Below are 18,328 nucleotides of genomic sequence, written 5' to 3' on the forward strand. Positions count from 1 at the left end.
GTTGGATGGTTCAGCAAGACAAATCACACCTCAACTAGAGCCACGGCTTTGTAATCTTACAAGAACAAAAGATTAAGAAATTGGAATGAACCTTCACAGTCCCCAAAATTATAAATCTCTGGATATTTTCAGATTTGATCTCTGCCAATACTGACTGACAGAGTGCTCAAGCCTTTGCACATGCCACATTCAGAGTTGTATTAATTTGAGTATCTACAAAACTAATTTTGTATGAAGGTTTGCAGAAAGATGCCATGTTTGAAGCATACAGACATTATGCCAGCTTCTTTTCACTTAGAAATTCACTGCAACATGCAGTTTGACCAAGGGCACCTACACTGTTGCACACAGCTGTACTTTCTGAATACATATAATTGTTTACCAGTAAAGTGTTGTCCTCTAGCTATTGTTAAAACTCATTAACAATACATATCATTCCATGATGTGATGAAGGCTAAAAAAAAGTGACCCTGAAGAAGGAATTCATGTATAATAACCAAAAGCTTCATTATTCGTTCTCAGTTACATCATTTGTGGTAGGGAAACCACAGCTTTGAAGATCTTTTAAGATAACTGACATGCTGTATTATAATTTTAATGCTTTATGACTCAATATGTTCTTATTCAAAAACACCCATTATGAAAAGAAACCAAAATTAAAATAATTCCAACAGCAGTTAAACCAAGACTGTTTTTTTGCTCCATAAAGCCTACTGTATAAAAGTAGTAGTAAGAGCATGTAATGGAAAAATGAGAATGTCAAGTATCCACTTAATCTGAAAAAATGTGCACCTTTTAAAATATGCATCAGGGTATTGCACAATTATTTCAGGGACCTCATTTAATTAGACTCTTTGAAGAGAAATAACTTGGGTCCAAATAAACTTGTAGGCCAAAGTACAGTTATCCGCTGTAACTGGAAACCGAGATATGAGTAATTTATTATACTAAAATGCCTCCTCAAAAATAGCAGTGTGGGTTTAGTGCACATTGGGCCTTATGAAGTTTGCCCCACTGGCAGTAAATGGAATTTCCCTGGCACATTGGGTGGAGCCATGTGATTTAGTGACTAGTCAGTTCTCTGACAGATTGAGGCTCAACAAGAAACAAGAATGTGCTTCTCCACACCTCACACATCCTCACAAGGATTGTAAGCATTGTGGCTGCAGTCAGTGTATCTGCCAGAGGAAGTGTCTTTCCATTTCCAGTATGACTCCACTGCATAAGCAAGAAGTTGTACGTTCATTTTCTAGCAAATACAGAGCATGTTCTCCTGTATGAATATCCCTATATAACCACGTTTTTAAATCAAAACACATGAGAAATTAGCAGCAAAAGATTATCTCATGTGCGAGGCTTGGTGAAATAAATGCTGCAGAAAACATTTAACACTTAAGAGGGCTCTTTTCCATTTGGCACACGAGTTACTGTAAAGCCCGAAATAAAAGGATGAGCACACGAGAGCTGTTATGTGCATGGGTTCATCCTTTGTCTTCAACCTGTGTAAAAGTATCAACACTTCTGCAGCGATCCACGTTAAGCAAGGGACAGGTTTCAAATGGCTGTCAAATCATTACTGGACTATGAAAGTATATAATTAGCAGGGTAAAAAAGAAAAAAACAACAGGATGCTGTAGCTAATGGAAAGAACAAGCATTTAAGCAAATTACAGCTTTATTTAATATCTGTAATTATCGGCATTAGTCATTTCCCCTGGATAATTTTCCAATACTAAACCTTCCATTTTTCCTAATAAGGACCTTGTTTCATTGGGTATTTCAAATGTGCAATTCAGATTAATTTCTACAGATTTTGATCAATATTTTTATGGATATAAATATTTTTTCTCGTGTCAACTATGTACCTTACTGGTGAGAAGAAACATAAAACTAAATCAAAAGTGACTCTAGTCAGATACAGCTCCTTTAGCAATTTTTAAAATACCAGTATACCCGTTTCTCCAAGTCTAACACACTTCAATGTAAAATCTGCATTATTTTACATTTACTGAAATGAAGCTGGTACAAGTCTCATCAATTCTCTGATTACACTCACAGATATTTCATAAAAGATCTTACAGACTTATTTTAAGTTATAGAAATTCGTATTAAAAAAAGAATTAAGAAAAGGTAATGTACGTAAAGTAAACTGAGGTAGTTCTAGTAGGGAGCTGCGTCAGCATGCATAGGCTGCAAAGGAACAATGTTTCCATTGGAGAAAAAACAGGAATATGGTCATCTGAAAATGCTTGTGTTTCGAGTTTTATGACACATCCTTGGTTTACTTTAAAGGAACAAGTAAAGGTTTATTTCATGCTGAAAAGAAACAACGTTTTGGCCGCTTCACTTTCAACATGGAATAAACCTTTACTTGTTCCTTTAAAGTAAACCAAGGATGTGTCATAAAACTCGAAACACAAGCATTTTCAGATGACCATATTCCTGTTTTTTCTCCAATGGAAACACTACAAAGACCAACTGACGTTCAGCTCACTTTCACTTTTTATAATGCAAAAGATTTTGTTTTACTTAGCTTTTTAAACACCCACTCTGTAAAAACATCTTGTTTCAAGTGGTATTGGGAAAGATATCCTAGTTGGGACACATAAAAGAAAATCTGTTCTATATAATCTTTTAAAAACAGTAAGAATGTTCAAGCTCAAGCCCACTGTATGTTGAGCAATGATTTGTTTTATTAAGCAGATATTTGGTAAACCTCCGCTTGCTTTGAATTGGCATGAAACTGGCACAAATAGACAACAAACACAACCACAGGTCCCATCTTTGCATTTTATTGGTAAGTCTTGCATGCCACAGAACGCCAACTCGAAAAGCGTTTCTACGTCAGACAGCTTCAGCACTCCCCCTAGCACGAGGAGAAAGTCTTCCAGAAGAAGTTTTTACAGGGGGTTCGCTCTCGGGGCACGGACGGGCCAAAGATAGATCTCTCTCCCATCAGCGAGGACTTCAGCTGCTCCGAATCCACAGCGGACTGCTCCTTCCTCAGCAGGTTAGAATCCAACAGCCCCGACAAAACTTTCAGAAGCAAGTCTTTCCCTTCTTTAGCAAAACCCTGAAACAGGAAGATACCGTGCAATTTCCCCTCCAGCTTGTGAATGTATTTCATTTCATGCTGAGCCAAAATGAATAGAGTGGTTACTTTAGCTGGAAGAGCTAAAGCACAGCTCTGGTGATGAACAGATCTCACAGCAGCAGTTAAAGTCAGTGCAATAAAATCTGCTTATCTGAAGCCTGGAATGTATGCTTCAGCTCCAAAGTCACTCTATCACAGCAAGAATTCACTGTTCAGCCTCAGAGGAAGCAGAATTCTAACACTGTCCTTAGCTGTGGTGAAAATATTTCCCATAGTGTTACAGAGCATTTCTATGAGACACTATTATCATAAAAAAAGTGCAAATATAAGTCAAGCAGGAGTTAATATGAACATGGTCTTGAGGGAGAGGGTTACACAAGATCTAGCAAATGTAAATATTAGTATTCCAGCACTACAACACACAACTCGAAAAGCGTTTCTACGTCAGACAGCTTCAGCGCTCCCCCAAACACAGTGGTTTTAATTTTAAGTCCAGATTTGTTTTTCCGTATGAAATTTGCTTGCACGTGCATACTCAGAAACTGCTTTACGGGAGGACTGTGTTCATTTTCACTCACCCCATTGCTCTGCAGCGCTCGTCTCTCTTCGCTAGGCGCTGCCACAGCACACTTGAGGCTCCACACGAGGAGAGCCAGAGGCACCAGGCTCGACAGCAGGTGCATGATGGCTCAGGATGCGGCCGCAGCTTACAACGCCTTTGAGCTCCAGCACAGTTTTACCACTTTTATACCTCGCCATGCATGAGGCTCTGACGCACTCCGGAGAAGACTTAATTAACCAAATTAAGCATTTTACTGTTAACCACTTAATGCTAGAGCTGGATATTTTTAAACATGCAATTTAAATATGATGCACTGCATTTCTAACGCGCTACACTGCAAAAACATCACCTGCCTCATCTGCACGTTAAGAGTTGCTTTTTAGCCTGTCATTGAGGTAGCAGAATTTAAACATCTACAACATGAAAGGATGTACTAGTCTAAGACAAATTAGACTGAGGTCTTTTTTGACTGCACTGGTTGCATTTAATTAACATTAATGAACACTGAACTCATTAACTCTGGCAAAAAGCAACAACAGGAACTCAAATCTGAAGAGGAATGCAGAAAAAGTATTTTTTTTTTCTACTGAAATAACTGATAAACTAGAAGAGAATGGGACTGTATATGTAATGCCCAGGGAAAGCACCCAAAGAGACACTTTTCTGCTAGGCAAAGCATGAACATGACATATTTCTTCACTGGCAAAACCCCCATTTAAAATAAATTAGCCTCAGAGCAGGCAGTCCACACACAGGGAAACTAAAGACAGAGTATCGATCATTAACTAGAAGTTTACTCATGAAGGAACATTCTGACACTGCAGGTCTGCAGAATGAAGGACCTAAGGATCTACACGCATTACCAGAGGGTTGTAGGTTCAAATCCAGAGGGACACTGCTGCCAGGTCTCTGGGTAAGAGGCTTTACCCAGGCTGCCCCAGCAAACCTAACTCTATAAGCAGGTATAGGCAGACACACGTTGCAGAAAAAAACCTCTGAATTTCACAACCTAAAGCAAATTGTGCTCGATCAGTGGAAACACACGGTGAAACACCAGCTGACAACACAAAGAAGTCTGGAAGGCTAAACATGGACGCAAGCAGAACAAATGACAAATTCCTTCAGAAAACCGATCATGCATATAGTGATCCACTAAAAGGTATTACAAAGGTACTTCAGGTGGAGAGCTGCGTCAGCATGCGTAGGCAGCAAAGGAACAAGTAACAGGTTTATTCCACGCTGAAAAAAAGAAGAAAGAAAACACAACGTTTCGGCCGTGGAGCCTTCTTAAGCTGGTAAGGCTCCTGAAGAAGGCCCCACGGCCGAAACGTTGTGTTTTCTTTCTTCTTTTTTTTCCAGCAGGGAATAAACCTATTACTTGTTCCTTTACAAAGGTATTGCTTGATTGAAAACCTAAACTAAACTGGGCTACACAGTAGGAAACAGAAGTTCTTACTGACTGAGACTTCTTTGCACACTGTAACTTTGGAGGTCAGTGCCATTTCCTACACTGCCCATCTGCCAAATCACCATGAAACACCGGAGTAACTATATGACCCTGTTTCAGGTTCTTCAGAGAAATGAATACACCATAATACATTTAATGCGACTTCAGGATACTAATAATTGTGATAAATAGAATGCATTTTCCTGCCTGAAATAGCTTTTAATTGCATGCATGTGTTTTTTTTTCTTTTAGTCATTAAACTGTTTGCATGAAAAGAACTCCAGAGCAAAAGTAACATTTATTTACAAAAAGAAAAAGCATTAACAACAACAAAAAACTACCACCATCATGCTAATTGCATTCAGTAGATTTTCGTCCCCACAGCCGATCACTTTGAGCTGGTAATATAACTACCAGTTTGTTATTAAGGAGCTAGCTTTTTTTTTAAAATGGCATAATTGCTGTATTTTCATACTTGAGTGCAATTAGTTCTTCTATGTCACTGTTAGGACTTTTCAGGTCAGACCTGGGGAAAAGTATGCAATCTTAAAAATCCCCCAAAACAAAAAGGCCCTTTGAAATGAAAGGACAGAAATATGAAGCAACTGTTGATCTTTACTGTGGGAAATATACCGTAAGTTAGTAATATAACACTAAGCACAGGCTTTGTGGCTTGTGTATCTACACAAATTTAAATCATACATACGATACACCAGGGCTTTGTTCTCCTAGTGTTTGTGACCTCAGTCTCCTGCTGCTTTTCACTTTACTTGAGTCACTCCTTAATTAATCCACAAGTTGAACTATGCTTAATTAATGAATGTTTGCCAGAATGTTACTAAAATACAGCACATTTTTTTACCGACAGAATTTAATAGTTTAATCTAGAAATCTGTCAAGATCTGAAAACAATACACCAGCTAATTCATCAAATGATTAGTTCAATAAATACTAGAATTATTTAGTAGTGGAGTGAAAAGCAGTAGACACCCAGGTCACCAGGACCAGGGCAGGAAGCCCTGCTGTACGTATTTATTTTATTCATAGTATTCATGAGGAACAGCGCAAAGGCAGGAGAGACCACCTCAGCTTGAGAATCGGAAACTTCAGAACGGTTGAGCATGTTGGCTAAACACTGGCTTGTACAGCACCCGCGGGGCTGGAGACCTTCCTATCCCATGTTTGAGTCCTCGCTTCCAGCCACCACGTCCTCCGCTGGAGGCGCGCTGCCCTTCTTGCCCTTTCCAGCGCTCTTCTTCCTCTTGTCCTTCTGCTGCTGCTGGTTGCTGGACATCAGCTCCTCGCTCCTCCTCGTGATGTACTTGTGCTGCAAAGGCAAGGCGGCGCTCATTGCCCGGGACGTGGAAAACCCCCCGAGAACGGGCGGGGAGCTTCGGATCGGTGGCGAGCCGTCGAAACCCATATGCCCCCCCACCCCCCCCGCCCCCCGGCCCCCCGACCCCAGAGCGACAAGACGTCAAAGGCTTCCGCTGGCTCTCGATTGATGGCCTAATCACAGTGGCGCGCGAGAAAGCAGGCACTTAGCCGAAGACAGGGCGTGATAATGAGGGCTCCTAATTGAGGTTCATTCTCTCTCCCTGCTCGGTGTTGCAGGCAGCTGCATAGCCTTTACGTACGGAGAATGAGCCTTTGTGCTCATCACTGCACCCGTATAAGGAATCTCCCACGTGCTGGTGTGCGCTCTGACGTCTTCTAATCACCATATAACACCAAAGAAAATCAGTGCTTTCGGACTGGGACAAGTATTTCAGAAGACCATGTGAAAGTCCTGAAAGAGGAAATGCAAGTGGGGCACACCTACATTCATTCCCTTTGAAGCCAGCCTACAGTAACCAAGAAAGATAAAAATTACTCAAAATCCTAAAAAATATGGCCTTGAGAAAATTCTGAGTCTGGCGTGAAGAAATGCAGGCCACTTTTACTCAAAGAGTTTCCAATGATCAGGCATTTTCCTTGGGGAGGATAAGAGTGTGTGGTGTGATGACGCATTCAATGCGTTTCAACGCTGGGCACCATTTTGTGTTTGATATGATCTCGCCTGATGTTTTAAGACTCAGCCTTAACAACTATGGCTCATCACAGCACAGTGGGATGGAGGGCCTGCAGATATGCCTCTCTTGAACACAGCAACATATATTAGATTTAAAAGCTGCTCACTTATGTCATTCTCCCATTATGTCTCCAGTGATTCAATGTTTCAACTAAAGCAGGCTAATGCCCTCCCACCCATGCCAGCACTCTCACAATCGTGTGCCTCTGCTTCCTAATCACAGGTGGGCGAGTGAACCACAGGCCTCGGCCTCTGCTCTAAGCGAGAGCTGTTGCTGGTTGGTATGCTCAAAGTTTAATACAATTATCAGTCACAAAGAAAATGCTACGCACACAGAACTGCCGCACGTGGCTGTGGATTCGGGAGCAGAACGCAATGATTGCAAGGCAATGGGGGATGGGTGATTGACCCTCCTGTGCCACAGCCTGCAGAGCAAGACAGCGAGCACGCAGCTCTGCCAAGCACAATTCAACAGCTTCAGCAGCTTCAGCAGCTTCAGCAGCTTCAGCCCATTAAGATCAGCCAGAGAGAAAAAGGATCTTATTAAAAAACCGACTCATCGGCTTCAGCCCTCCGCTGTTATTTATCTACAGCGGGCAGCACAGTGAACTGACACCAGGCATGGGGGTTTCAAAACAAGAAGGAAAAAGTGGCACAAAAACCACAAACAATTAAAAAAATAAGAAAAAACAGCATCTCTATGTTATGGTGAAACTTCTGCCAAGTGTAGTTTTCTCTTTTTTCCCCCCCAACAAAAAATGTTTTCATTCAGCAAAACTTTGCTCTTTCGACCAGCAGCAGTGAAGCGAGAAAAGGAAAAACTAACCTTGGTTTACTGAAGATAAGATTTAAAGAAGATAATCTCACCAGGGCTGTGCTTCGTCGTGCTAGAAGTTTGACATCTTCTGCATTCACCGTGGTTCTCTTCGCATGCCTGAGATGAAACACAAACATTCAGAAAGCATTTGATAAATTGCATGCATTCATGGCAATAAAGACAATACTATGTGGAAAAAAGGGACAGCAGCAAGTGGAATAATGACAACAGTGAAGGAGAACAGACTTTTTTTCTAAACAACATTAAAATATTAAAATATACAATGATGATAACTGTGATCATCAGTCCACACTAGGGAAGTGTGGACAAATGGATGATGATAATGATGATGATGAAGATGATAGCGTTTATACAGTACTTTTATGTATAGGAGGAAACCCATTTAGTTCACCACTGAAGTGTAGCACCTATTTGGGTAACACACAGCACCTGTGCTGAACCAGCTGCCCCATGATGCAGCACATCAAGATGGAGACAACGAGAAGAAAACTACCTTGGCGTTCACAAACACCACTCACAGAAGGAACCTGGGTTTCCCTGTACTGCTCCCACCCTAGTACTGACCAAGCCCAAACTCACTTAGCTCCCGAGATCTCATGAGATCAGGTTGGTGGCAAAGCCTAGGTTCAAATCCCAGCTGCTGCAACCTTGAATAAGATACTCCTCCAGCAAGCTCTGCTAAATACATGGCTTCCAAAAACATATGGAAAACAAACTAACTGCTGTATGTCACTTTGGATCAACGTGACAACCACATTATTAAAGTAGAAGTAGCAGGAATCCCCTGCAGTGCACTTCAGAAGGGGTCACTGTGTTCCTAACAAATGTTCTTTTTGCACAATGGGGATTCCTGAACCCATATTACAAGACAAGAGAGAGACTCAGCAAAAAAAGTAAACTTTACCTTGCAAATGCCTCAAGATCCTTTGCAAAAGTATCTGAAATTAAAATGAAATGAAGATTTTAGTCAATCTTACACTTATATACCCTGCCTTTTTGACACCCAACCCTTCCCCACAAAAAACTAGACTGTACATAATGTAGTGTACTGCACTACATGTACTGCACACTGTCCAATAATGTCAAACACAGCACAGCAGTCAAGTACTGAATTCAATGCAGATATCACGATTAAGTGAAACCAATTGAAAACCTCTCAAAAATACACTTAACCCAGCACACGCACTCTGATTCTAACACAATGAATGAACCAGCGATGTGCAATATCACCAGAATAAAACTGTCCACAATGCATTTAAAAGTAAGAACAGGAGGCACTTCTTTATGTAAAGGTTTGTGCGAGTTTGGAACAAGCTGGTTGTTGAAGCCCAGAAACAGCTGGATGAAATCCTAGATACTAACTACCAATACTGCTACTTACTACTATCTGGGGCAAATCTCTCTCAGTTGAAACCTGTTAGGTTGCAAAGTTTGTGTAGATGCCAGATGTATTAACTACTGAATATTTGTGGTTTATTCAGATTTTAGATACCTTACATTTAACTTTGTATCTAAAGTACAATTCCCTACGACTATCCATAGTGCTTGCATTACTATTTTTGCATTTCACACAGTTTTGAAGACAAAAGAGTATTTTTACTTTTACAACTCTTTGCCCTCTTTTGTAACAAGACCACAATTTTGTCTCCGTTAAATGATAATATAAGTTGTGCATGCCCCAAAACCATAGTGGAACTCAAAACAGCAGACGATAACATTCTTAAAATATGATTGTTTTGCATTCCACAAACCTGATGTAATTACTGCAAAGACAAAAGAACAACAGTGAGATCTTAAGATATTGTAGCTTCATGACTTCTTTATATGCTTATCTTCAAAGAGAAAAAAAATACTACATCCTGCCTTAGGAAAAAATGGGCGAAACCAACACCAGCAACACTGTTTTCTAGTTAAAGTACATGACAAGTAACACCTTTTATCACCCTCTTCTCTGTAATTTTCTCATAACTGAGGACGGAAAAAGGATATGCTCACTATCTGTATGTTTTTAAAGTGTAATTGTATTGGGCTTAATGTGTCAAATGAGACCCTGTTATCTTTTAAAAGAATTTACTTTTGAACCTTTGGGAGTTTAACAGTTAAATATCATGGTGTGCGACTTCCTATTTGCTTGATAAGGTTACCTATTTTCCATTTTATTTTGCAAACAGAAAAGAAAGATGAAAAACAATACCTTTTTATAGCTCTTGTAGTTAAATAAAAAAACATCTGCCACAACAAAGGCATTTTCAGACTAAGTGACAACTCTGTCATGGCTTAGTTTGATAAAGATTATGAAAAACAACTGCTATTCCAGATATGAAGGAAGCCAGAGAATAATTTAAAAATCTACAGACTTGGTTTGTTTTAAACAATAACACTTAGATTTTTTTTCTTTCATCTAACAGGTAAGCTTTTCATTCTGTTCTAGCTCTTGTACTATAACACTCATGTGTGATTAGAATGACTTAATCTCATTCTATTAAAATAGGATGTCACTCATTCTCCAATCAACTCCGCTGGTCGTCAAAGAGGTGCTACCAGAAGAATATATTGGCATTCGCATTACAGACATAAGCAAAAAACAAGTCATATACTTTGAAAATGTGAAGAGCTAAATGCTTAGTGAAGAGCTAAATGCCAGTAAATACTGGGGTGGAGGCTGGATAACAGGAAGAGCAGCAGAGAGCTCCAGTTAATGCGACATAATCTGAAGATGAGGTGTCAGAAAAGACTATTTCTGCTAGACCGGGAAGAAAAGAGACACAGCGGTGAAACTAGCAGACACTAGTGGACACAGCCCATGTGGGTTTGATCTTTTTGGAAGCAGGGAAAAAAGAAAGCAATCAAAACCAAGCTGCTGGTCTCTCATGGGGGGTCTCTCAAGATCATGCCGTACGGCTGGGGTCTCAAACCCAGCTCCTAGACAAGGACACTGTCTTTTCTGGATTTAGTACCAGCCTGAATAGTCAATTAGATAATTAACTGTATTCTTAGATATGTTTCTTAGAAAAGAAAGGATTTTTCTTAAATGTGTTTTACAGTTGACTACTCAGAACACGCAGTTCTTTAAAGGCATCTCAGAGCTGGACTAGAAGTGTTACAATTTCAAAGTTAATGAAGTAATAAACATCAGCAGAATTCTTAGTATTCTGTGATAGGTATCATATTACCCAACTCTCAGTGAATCTGAAAGTTTCTGTTAATGAGCTCAGCTAAATGGAGGAAAGAGGAGCTTGAGAAAAAGAAATCAAACCTTAATCCAGCTCCACTGCTCTTCCAACAACCAAAGAGTTCTGCATTAGCAGCAATGAGTTCCTAGAAGCAGCTAAATGTAAAACGACCCATACCAAACCAACCGAAAGTGTCAGTGATCTCTTTCTCTTCATCCTACAATCCCACAGTCAAACCAATTACTCGATCAATAAATGAGTTCACAATAAAAGAGTAATGGTTCATGTGCAAGAGTGAACGGGTGGTGTGTAATCATATGGGCTGAGTGTAATTGTGGGGGGTAAGTTTCCAGGGTTCTGGCGTGGATTCCTGTAGGAATGTTGTGAGGACATGTCTGTTACGTAATGGTATATACTTGTAGTGCAATGTTTACTTGTTTGTATGTTTTGGAAGTCTTTGCGTGCATAAAACATGGCTGCCTTGATGCATACAAACTTCTGAGAATTCGGGCTTAACGACGGTAAAGACGGTAAAGATAATACCGTTATCTCGCAGGCGATAATGACAGTACTTGTCTAAAGCAGTGCTGTCCTGAGGAGATAAGATAAGATCACTTTATTAGCCCTATACAATTTATCGCATTAGGAATTTGTCTTTTCGCGTACCCCAGTTTGCCCTCCATGAGACACACAGACAGGGAGAGAAGCAGGGGGTCAAAGCACTGGGACAGCCCCTGGAGCAGCTGGGGTTAAGGGCCTTGCTCAGGGGCCCGACTGAATAGGAAGGGGAAGGGGATGCATATCGCTTGTGAAAGGAAGCGACGCCTGATAGCATGACCCGACACTCACCACTCTGCCTGAATGTGGTCTCCGCAAGGGCAGCAATGCTCTGCCTGCTGAACTGCACGTCGCTCTGCTCTCCCACCTCTCTGCAGAGCAGCCCGACGGTGTAGTGGACGGCAGCTCTCAGCCTCTGCAAACAGCAAGGCAGGAAAATCAGGCAAAAGTGCAAGCGCACAGGATCGGAGACACCACGGCCTTTCAGTCCAAACATCGTTTTGGCCGTGAACTCTTCCAATTTACTCACCTGGGTTTGCATGAAACGGCTTTGTTCGGCCTCATCGTTCATCGCACCTACTGTTTACTTTAGTGTAAGAGAATGAATAAATGTTTAAAACATGCCAATCTTTTCACAAATGCCTGTTGAATTTTCCCGCAATGTACGGAACCCGGAGAAGGCCAAAAAGGTCGGCGTTTTCGCGAACCAGTCGCGAAAAGCGTATCATTTCAGGGCTTGGGGCTCCTCCTATATTTCACACAGGTTAGAATAAGAAACCGATTTCAAGCAACGTGTTTTGTATTAATATTAAATTTACGAAGACAAAGCATTAATGGGCATCTGATATGTAACGATTCCAAGTTTTGAAGTTTTAAGAAATCAGTAGGGTTTTTAATCAGGAGATGATGTTTGCATTGTAACACACGTTGGGTGTATGAAGTGTCCTATTAATGTGCACGACTTCTGTCAGATGTAGTTTATGGGATCATGTAAAGATATACGACGCATAGAACATATTCTAATACTGTATACGGTTCAAACTAAATGTTACTAGTAGTGTATAGGCTACAGTAGGTATATAAATCATTTTACAAAACAGTACTTGAGTTTTTAATAGTTTGTTTTAAAAAATCCCGAAGGTTCAGATATTATCTTATGATGCACATTTTCACATTTTGTTTCTGTGTTACTAGACGCGGCTACCTACCCACACCTGCAGACAAACAGGAGTTTGATGTTCCGCAAGTTACAGATAAGTGTTATCTACAGCGTAAACATTGCGGACCGGTAATGAGCCGACAGCGAGGCGAAGAAAAAAAAAAGTCACTTTTAAAATGTCAGTCTATGGTAATGTGTGGTTCGGGTTCTGACATCAATTTCAGATCTGTTCTCTCTATATCGGGAGCAATGCGCTTGCTCTTACACAACGCGTATTCCTTCTGTCATATGCTTCACTTGCACAGTGATTAGAATCCTGACGTCATATAGCTTCCAAAAATTCAGTTTGAAATGTTAGGAAAAACTAAGACGTTTTTGTTACTAGGCTTAATCATCTTTTTGGTCCTAATTTGGGTAAGTAGGCTGTGTACCTAATTACAAAACCGTAATTGCTCGGGTTTGAAAGAATCTCGAAAAGTGATGTAGGATTGGTAGAATTTTACTCATGTACCTAGACTAAGGATACTAATCAAGCAAGCAAGGGAAAATGGAACACCTTTATTTTGTTTTAAAGGGGTCATTTGGACAGAAGAGATGTTCAAATACTTGTCCTGCTGGTAAGAAACTTGGTTTCTAATTTTATTCATTTATTCCTTATTCACAAAAATTATTTTAACACTAGTAGTAAAGTGCATCTATGTAGTAAAATATTAGTGTCACTACCTTTTAAGTGAAATATTTTCAGTTTATTAGGCTGAATGTTTCTTGTTTTTTTTCACACTTCCATGTAATTTATTGTCATTTTATTTTGTTCACTAAATTGTGTGTTTGCAAACTGTGATTCTAAGCGAAATTATTTTGAAATATACTGCTGGTGTCCGCCTCTTCGTCTTTCGGTTGACTCTGTTTTTAATGTGTTTTCTTGCCAAGGAGAATTTCAGTATAGAAACTGCACCTGCGGTAAATGCCCAGGAGGTACTTTCTCCAGCTCTGAAAACCACCTGAAGGAATGCCAGAGGTGCCACTCTCAATGTGAAGGTCCGTATGGAGTAACGGTGCAGGGGATTACCTTGTGCTTATCGATTAGCGCACTGAGATTTATTTATCGGATTGCAGGGGATAAGGAAGAAGCTGAGCCGTGCGCTGCCCGTTCCAACCGAAAATGCAGATGCAAGACGGGATTCTATTGCTCCATTTTTGAAAAGGATGGAAGTTGTTCCGACTGTGAGTAAAATGAGCCCGTCACTTTTAATTCGAACACTTCACATTCTGCGGCTGCAGCTGCAGTAGCTGAACCAGGTACAGTATGGATGCGTACCTCATGGGACTGTGCTGAAAAAGACCCCTACCTTTGTTTTGCCCGTCAGGAGCTCAGGCTTAACCCTGCACATTAATGGTCTCCTGATTTCAGTACATCTTTAGGAACAGCTAAATCTTGCAGCTGCTTAATGAATTGATTGATTGATTGGATATGCAGGCAGCGTGGCGGGACACACACCATGCTCTGACTCTTCCAATGGGAAGTATCGATGCAAACCAGGGTTTTCCACTGAGAAGGTCACGGTGGATGGGATGCATATCACCAAAGTGAAAAATGGACCTATCCCTACTAATTCCACCTCTACAGCACCTTCTGCTGTTGGACCAGAACCAGGTACAGTATGAATTGATGACCTGCATGTCCTGCAAGCCTGTATATTTATTATATATGCGATAGTCTGTAGAGTGACTTTGATAGATGCATGGATAAAATCACAGTGCACTATTGAGAAATTACTCATGTACCTGTTAATAAAAAAGTTTTTTATTCAGTGCAATAAACTAATGTTGCCCACATATTGCTCATTTCAGTTACAGTAAAGATCAGTCATGAAATGATTCTAAAACGGGGACTTCCTTAAAGGTTCTCCCCTCTACAATCTGCTGAGAAAAGGTGAAGGAAGTAGGGACCTGATGCTCCCGAAGGAAGCAGAGCAGCACCAGTGCTGGGTTTGTGTGGCCATTCACCAGTGCCTGTCTTTCAGCACAAGATAGTCCCCTGGTTAAAAACTAAAAAAGCATCATCTTATCTGAAATGTTATGGTATTTATCACAAACCTCACAGTCCCCGTGCTCAAATAATTTGGAGTTTGCATTCACCTATCAATACTGAATCTTTTAAAAGTTGCCCTTTCTTTCATCTTGTAAGAATGAAGATGAAGAATTAGAGCTTTGAAGAGGGTGCAATGTGTAATCAGAGATTATTAGGTTTTGAATCGTCTCTCTGATTTTAATTTCAGAGTGAATTATATTATTAGTTAAGTAAATATAGTAGTCTTAATAGCAGAAATTAGTTAATTATAATCTTGCAGTCTATTATTGACTTGATTTTTCAAGTTTTTTGAGGATGTTAATCAAAAAGTTACTGGAACAAGTTTTACATGACTTTATCCATATTAGTCAGCAGTAAAACCAAAACAAAACTTAAAATATATAGTGGAAAAATTCTACTCCATGAAAACTGGTATGAAAAGCATTCCATTTGTAGACTATTCAAAATCTAAAGAAATCTGTGGTATTGTATTTTAAGTAATTGTAACATACCTTTCCTATCTGTTCTTAAAAAAAAAGTCTTGTTTTTTTGTTTGCTTTTACAGCTCCATGTAAAAATCAAAGGGTAATATTTGCATTAGGGGTCAGCCTCATTGTATTGATCACACTTCACTGCCTGTGGTCCCTTTGCAATAAAGGTAAGTAACTTCCTGGCTGCCACCCTCTCTCTATCCTAATTAAGACCTCTACTGTTTCCTAGGCTTTGTCTTTTATTTACATACCAAAATAGAAGCAAATACAAAGAGAGGTCATAATTGTGTTTGTTTTTTTCTTTCAGGAACAAACCTTTCATCTTATACACAGGTATTCACTCCTTATTCATTGATTCAAATGAGATAAACTTAGTCTGAAGACATTCAGTACAGATTAGGATCAAAGATAAAATGAGACACGCAGCAGATGCAAATGACTCGTAATCTTGATTTGAGAAGTTCCGTGCACGTTATTTTTCCTTACCCTCGGAAATGAACATTTCAAATGACTATGGTCTGCGTCTGAATGCCTCTGTACTTTGTCAAGGTGCGTTTCCTTTGACCTCCATTGCACGATAAATGTAAACTATTCATTATAACAGGGAAAATGCGAGTAAGAGTAAGGAAAGTGAGGAATTCTATATGCACATTCCGGAGTGGCTGACAGGGAAGTGTACGAACTCAGCGGGCACGTGTTTGTAATTGCAATGATGAACTAATGGCGCTGGACTGGCACAGGGACTTGGGTTCAGACTGAGTAGACTCTTCATTCCCACACATTTCTCAGCTGGTACCAGGAACATCCAATTTGCTCACAGCCATTTCAGTAGGGGATGAACACTGGCGTTTCTTCTTACGCGATTATGTCATTTTTAAATACCAAGGCGTTTCACAGGGTTTTTTTTTTAAGTTTTGGAGGAGGAGGGGTAGGAGAGTATCCTCACACGCAAAAATCGAAACTTTTGCGATGCCCTAGGTAAAGTCCCCCAGAAATGGAGCCAAAAGACATTCTCATCAGATGATAATCTTAACACAGAACTAATTCACCTACAGGAGGGAGACATGAAACTACCTTCCTTCTTTGAAGCGCAGGATCTAAATTAGAGAACAACCTTGTTTTTTTTTTGGTTCCCCCGAAGTTTTGGGTAACGCAGCACAAAATCACGATGCAGCATGATTTTGATACATTTTATATTCTCGTTTAAAATGAAGGCGCATATTTGATCCAGCAGTTCCACATCCCCACCAATGGAGTTGTAATCCTCTCCCCTGGTTCGGTAAATGCTAGGCTAGGGTTCTCATTTATATTTTTGTATGGCTTTAGGAAAAAAAATCTCCCCAGTTCATCTGGAAGGTGTTTGTTGATTGTTGAACCCATGTGTTTCGTATTCACAAAAGGCTGTACAAGGATTTCTTTCGTTGTAGGATTCGTTTGGGGGACAAATGTCCCCAAATGGGACAATAAAGCTTGAATTGAATTGAATTCTTTATGAAGGGCCTGTGCTATAAGCCGGAGAAAGACTGTGGCCCACCTGGAGACGGTTCGGGGATGGAGAGGGGAACAGACTCTGGGACAGGAGAGGAGAAACTGTCCGACGTGTCTGACGCATCGGAGACCACGACAGCACCGCCCAGTCACAGCCAAGGAAGCAGTGTGTGTCCAGGCCACGCCATCACCTTGGGGTACACCAGCGAGGGCACAGCCCCGCGGGGGAAAGGGCTACCCGAGATGGAGATGCTGCTCCTTACCGGTAAGAGCTGTTAACAACAGGAAGTCCGACACAGCCGATCAGTACGACGCTAGGTTTCAGCTGAACGCGCTGTCGAGGTTGATTGTGGTTCACCCAGGAATGTCACCGCCTGTTTTCTAACGTGCAAACGATCTGTCTTGACCTCTCTCTCTGTCCGATTGCCCAGGTGAGCACTTCCCCCTCCCTGTGCAGGAGAACTGCGCCAGCTACTGCTTCGGTCACCCAGTAGAAGAGGTCACCCCTGCTGCCCCGGTTGACATACTTCACACCCCGGAGTCAGAATATTTCTGTGAGAGCAAAATAGGCCCGCTGGTTTCAGACACCCAGTTTCTATGTGCGTTTTCAGGGACGAGCAATTCCGAAAGTGGCATGGTGAGAGCAGGGGAGAAACCTACAAACACAAGCATTACGATAGAAATGGCCCACACTGCCTTTCCATATTGAGATAATGAAAATAAAAAAGACACGCCCTGCATCTGGTTGCTAGCACTTTTCCTTTAAAAGATGAAGAAGGTAATATGACAACATCATTAATGTAACCCTTTTTAAAACCAAAACTATTGGGATGGATGTAAATCCATTAATTTTCCGTCCACTTTATCCCATTCAGGGTTGTGGGAAGTCAGTGCTTATCCTGACAGAAACTGGCGCAAGGTGGGGCACACCCTAGATGGGACCCGAGTCCATCACAGGGCACCACAGACACACACTCGCACACACTCGCACCAGGGCCAATTTCCCAGAAGCCATTGAACCTAGAAGCATGTCTTTGGACTGTGGGAGGAAACCAGAGTGCTCAGGGGAAACCCATACAAACTCCACACAGACACCACCCCACGTTTGGAGTTGAACACAGGTCCCCTGTGCTGCAAGGCAGCAAAGCTAACCACTGTGCCTCCCACGCTGAGCCACTTCATTTAAGAGTTAGTAAATATGTAAATAGTGTGGAGAGACCAATTGCTGTACAGGTTCCCTGAAATGTATTTATGTATACTGTATATGCATCAATTGTAACTTAATTCATTAGGTTTATATATTCGTTTTATTTTTCTGATACAGTATGTCGTCAGCTAAATCTACAATGCATCTGATGTTTATGACTCACTCTGTTA

General features: G+C 40.8%; 3 protein-coding genes across 3 annotated transcripts; 1 reads left to right on the forward strand and 2 right to left on the reverse strand.

Moving 5' to 3' along the window:
- Positions 1–2,782: 2,782 nt before the first annotated feature.
- cenps (centromere protein S) lies at positions 2,783–12,408 on the reverse strand. Its single transcript, XM_088938147.1, has 5 exons — positions 12,272–12,408; positions 12,034–12,157; positions 8,916–8,949; positions 8,041–8,107; positions 2,783–6,429 (listed from the first exon to the last, which is right to left on the reverse strand). Exons 1-5 carry the CDS (start codon positions 12,311–12,313, stop codon positions 6,274–6,276), a joined length of 423 nt encoding a protein of 140 aa, XP_088794273.1. The 5' UTR covers positions 12,314–12,408; the 3' UTR covers positions 2,783–6,273.
- LOC148817647 (somatostatin-2-like) lies at positions 2,866–3,776 on the reverse strand. Its single transcript, XM_088938148.1, has 2 exons — positions 3,672–3,776; positions 2,866–3,072 (listed from the first exon to the last, which is right to left on the reverse strand). The coding sequence occupies exons 1-2, from the start codon at positions 3,774–3,776 to the stop codon at positions 2,866–2,868; spliced, it is 312 nt and encodes a 103-aa protein (XP_088794274.1).
- An 844-nt stretch (positions 12,409–13,252) lies between the features above and the next one.
- LOC148817648 (uncharacterized) lies at positions 13,253–17,660 on the forward strand. The gene is made up of 9 exons (XM_088938146.1): positions 13,253–13,315; positions 13,476–13,518; positions 13,832–13,939; positions 14,018–14,125; positions 14,379–14,555; positions 15,538–15,630; positions 15,771–15,796; positions 16,961–17,216; positions 17,383–17,660. The coding sequence occupies exons 1-9, from the start codon at positions 13,253–13,255 to the stop codon at positions 17,658–17,660; spliced, it is 1,152 nt and encodes a 383-aa protein (XP_088794272.1).
- The last annotated feature ends 668 nt before the right edge of the window (positions 17,661–18,328 follow it).

This window comes from Atractosteus spatula, chromosome 20 (genome assembly GCF_055471065.1).
Source record: "Atractosteus spatula isolate fAtrSpa1 chromosome 20, fAtrSpa1.hap1, whole genome shotgun sequence".
Lineage (NCBI taxonomy): Eukaryota > Metazoa > Chordata > Actinopteri > Semionotiformes > Lepisosteidae > Atractosteus > Atractosteus spatula.

Coding starts and splice junctions, on each gene's coding strand:
- LOC148817647 (XM_088938148.1), bottom strand. CDS start 3,776: ATGCACCTGCTGTCGAGCCTGGTGCCTCTGGCTCTCCTCGTGTGGAGC. Junction 3,073..3,671: donor GAGCGCTGCAGAGCAATGGG/GTGAGTGAAAAT, acceptor TTCCTGTTTCAG/GGTTTTGCTAAAGAAGGGAA.
- cenps (XM_088938147.1), bottom strand. CDS start 12,313: ATGAACGATGAGGCCGAACAAAGCCGTTTCATGCAAACCCAG. Junction 12,158..12,271: donor GCCGTTTCATGCAAACCCAG/GTGAGTAAATTG, acceptor TGCTGTTTGCAG/AGGCTGAGAGCTGCCGTCCA. Junction 8,108..8,915: donor GATCTTGAGGCATTTGCAAG/GTAAAGTTTACT, acceptor GTTTCATCTCAG/GCATGCGAAGAGAACCACGG.
- LOC148817648 (XM_088938146.1), top strand. CDS start 13,253: ATGTTAGGAAAAACTAAGACGTTTTTGTTACTAGGCTTAATCATCTTT. Junction 14,126..14,378: donor GGATGGAAGTTGTTCCGACT/GTGAGTAAAATG, acceptor TTGGATATGCAG/GCAGCGTGGCGGGACACACA. Junction 15,797..16,960: donor ACCTTTCATCTTATACACAG/GTATTCACTCCT, acceptor TTCTTTATGAAG/GGCCTGTGCTATAAGCCGGA.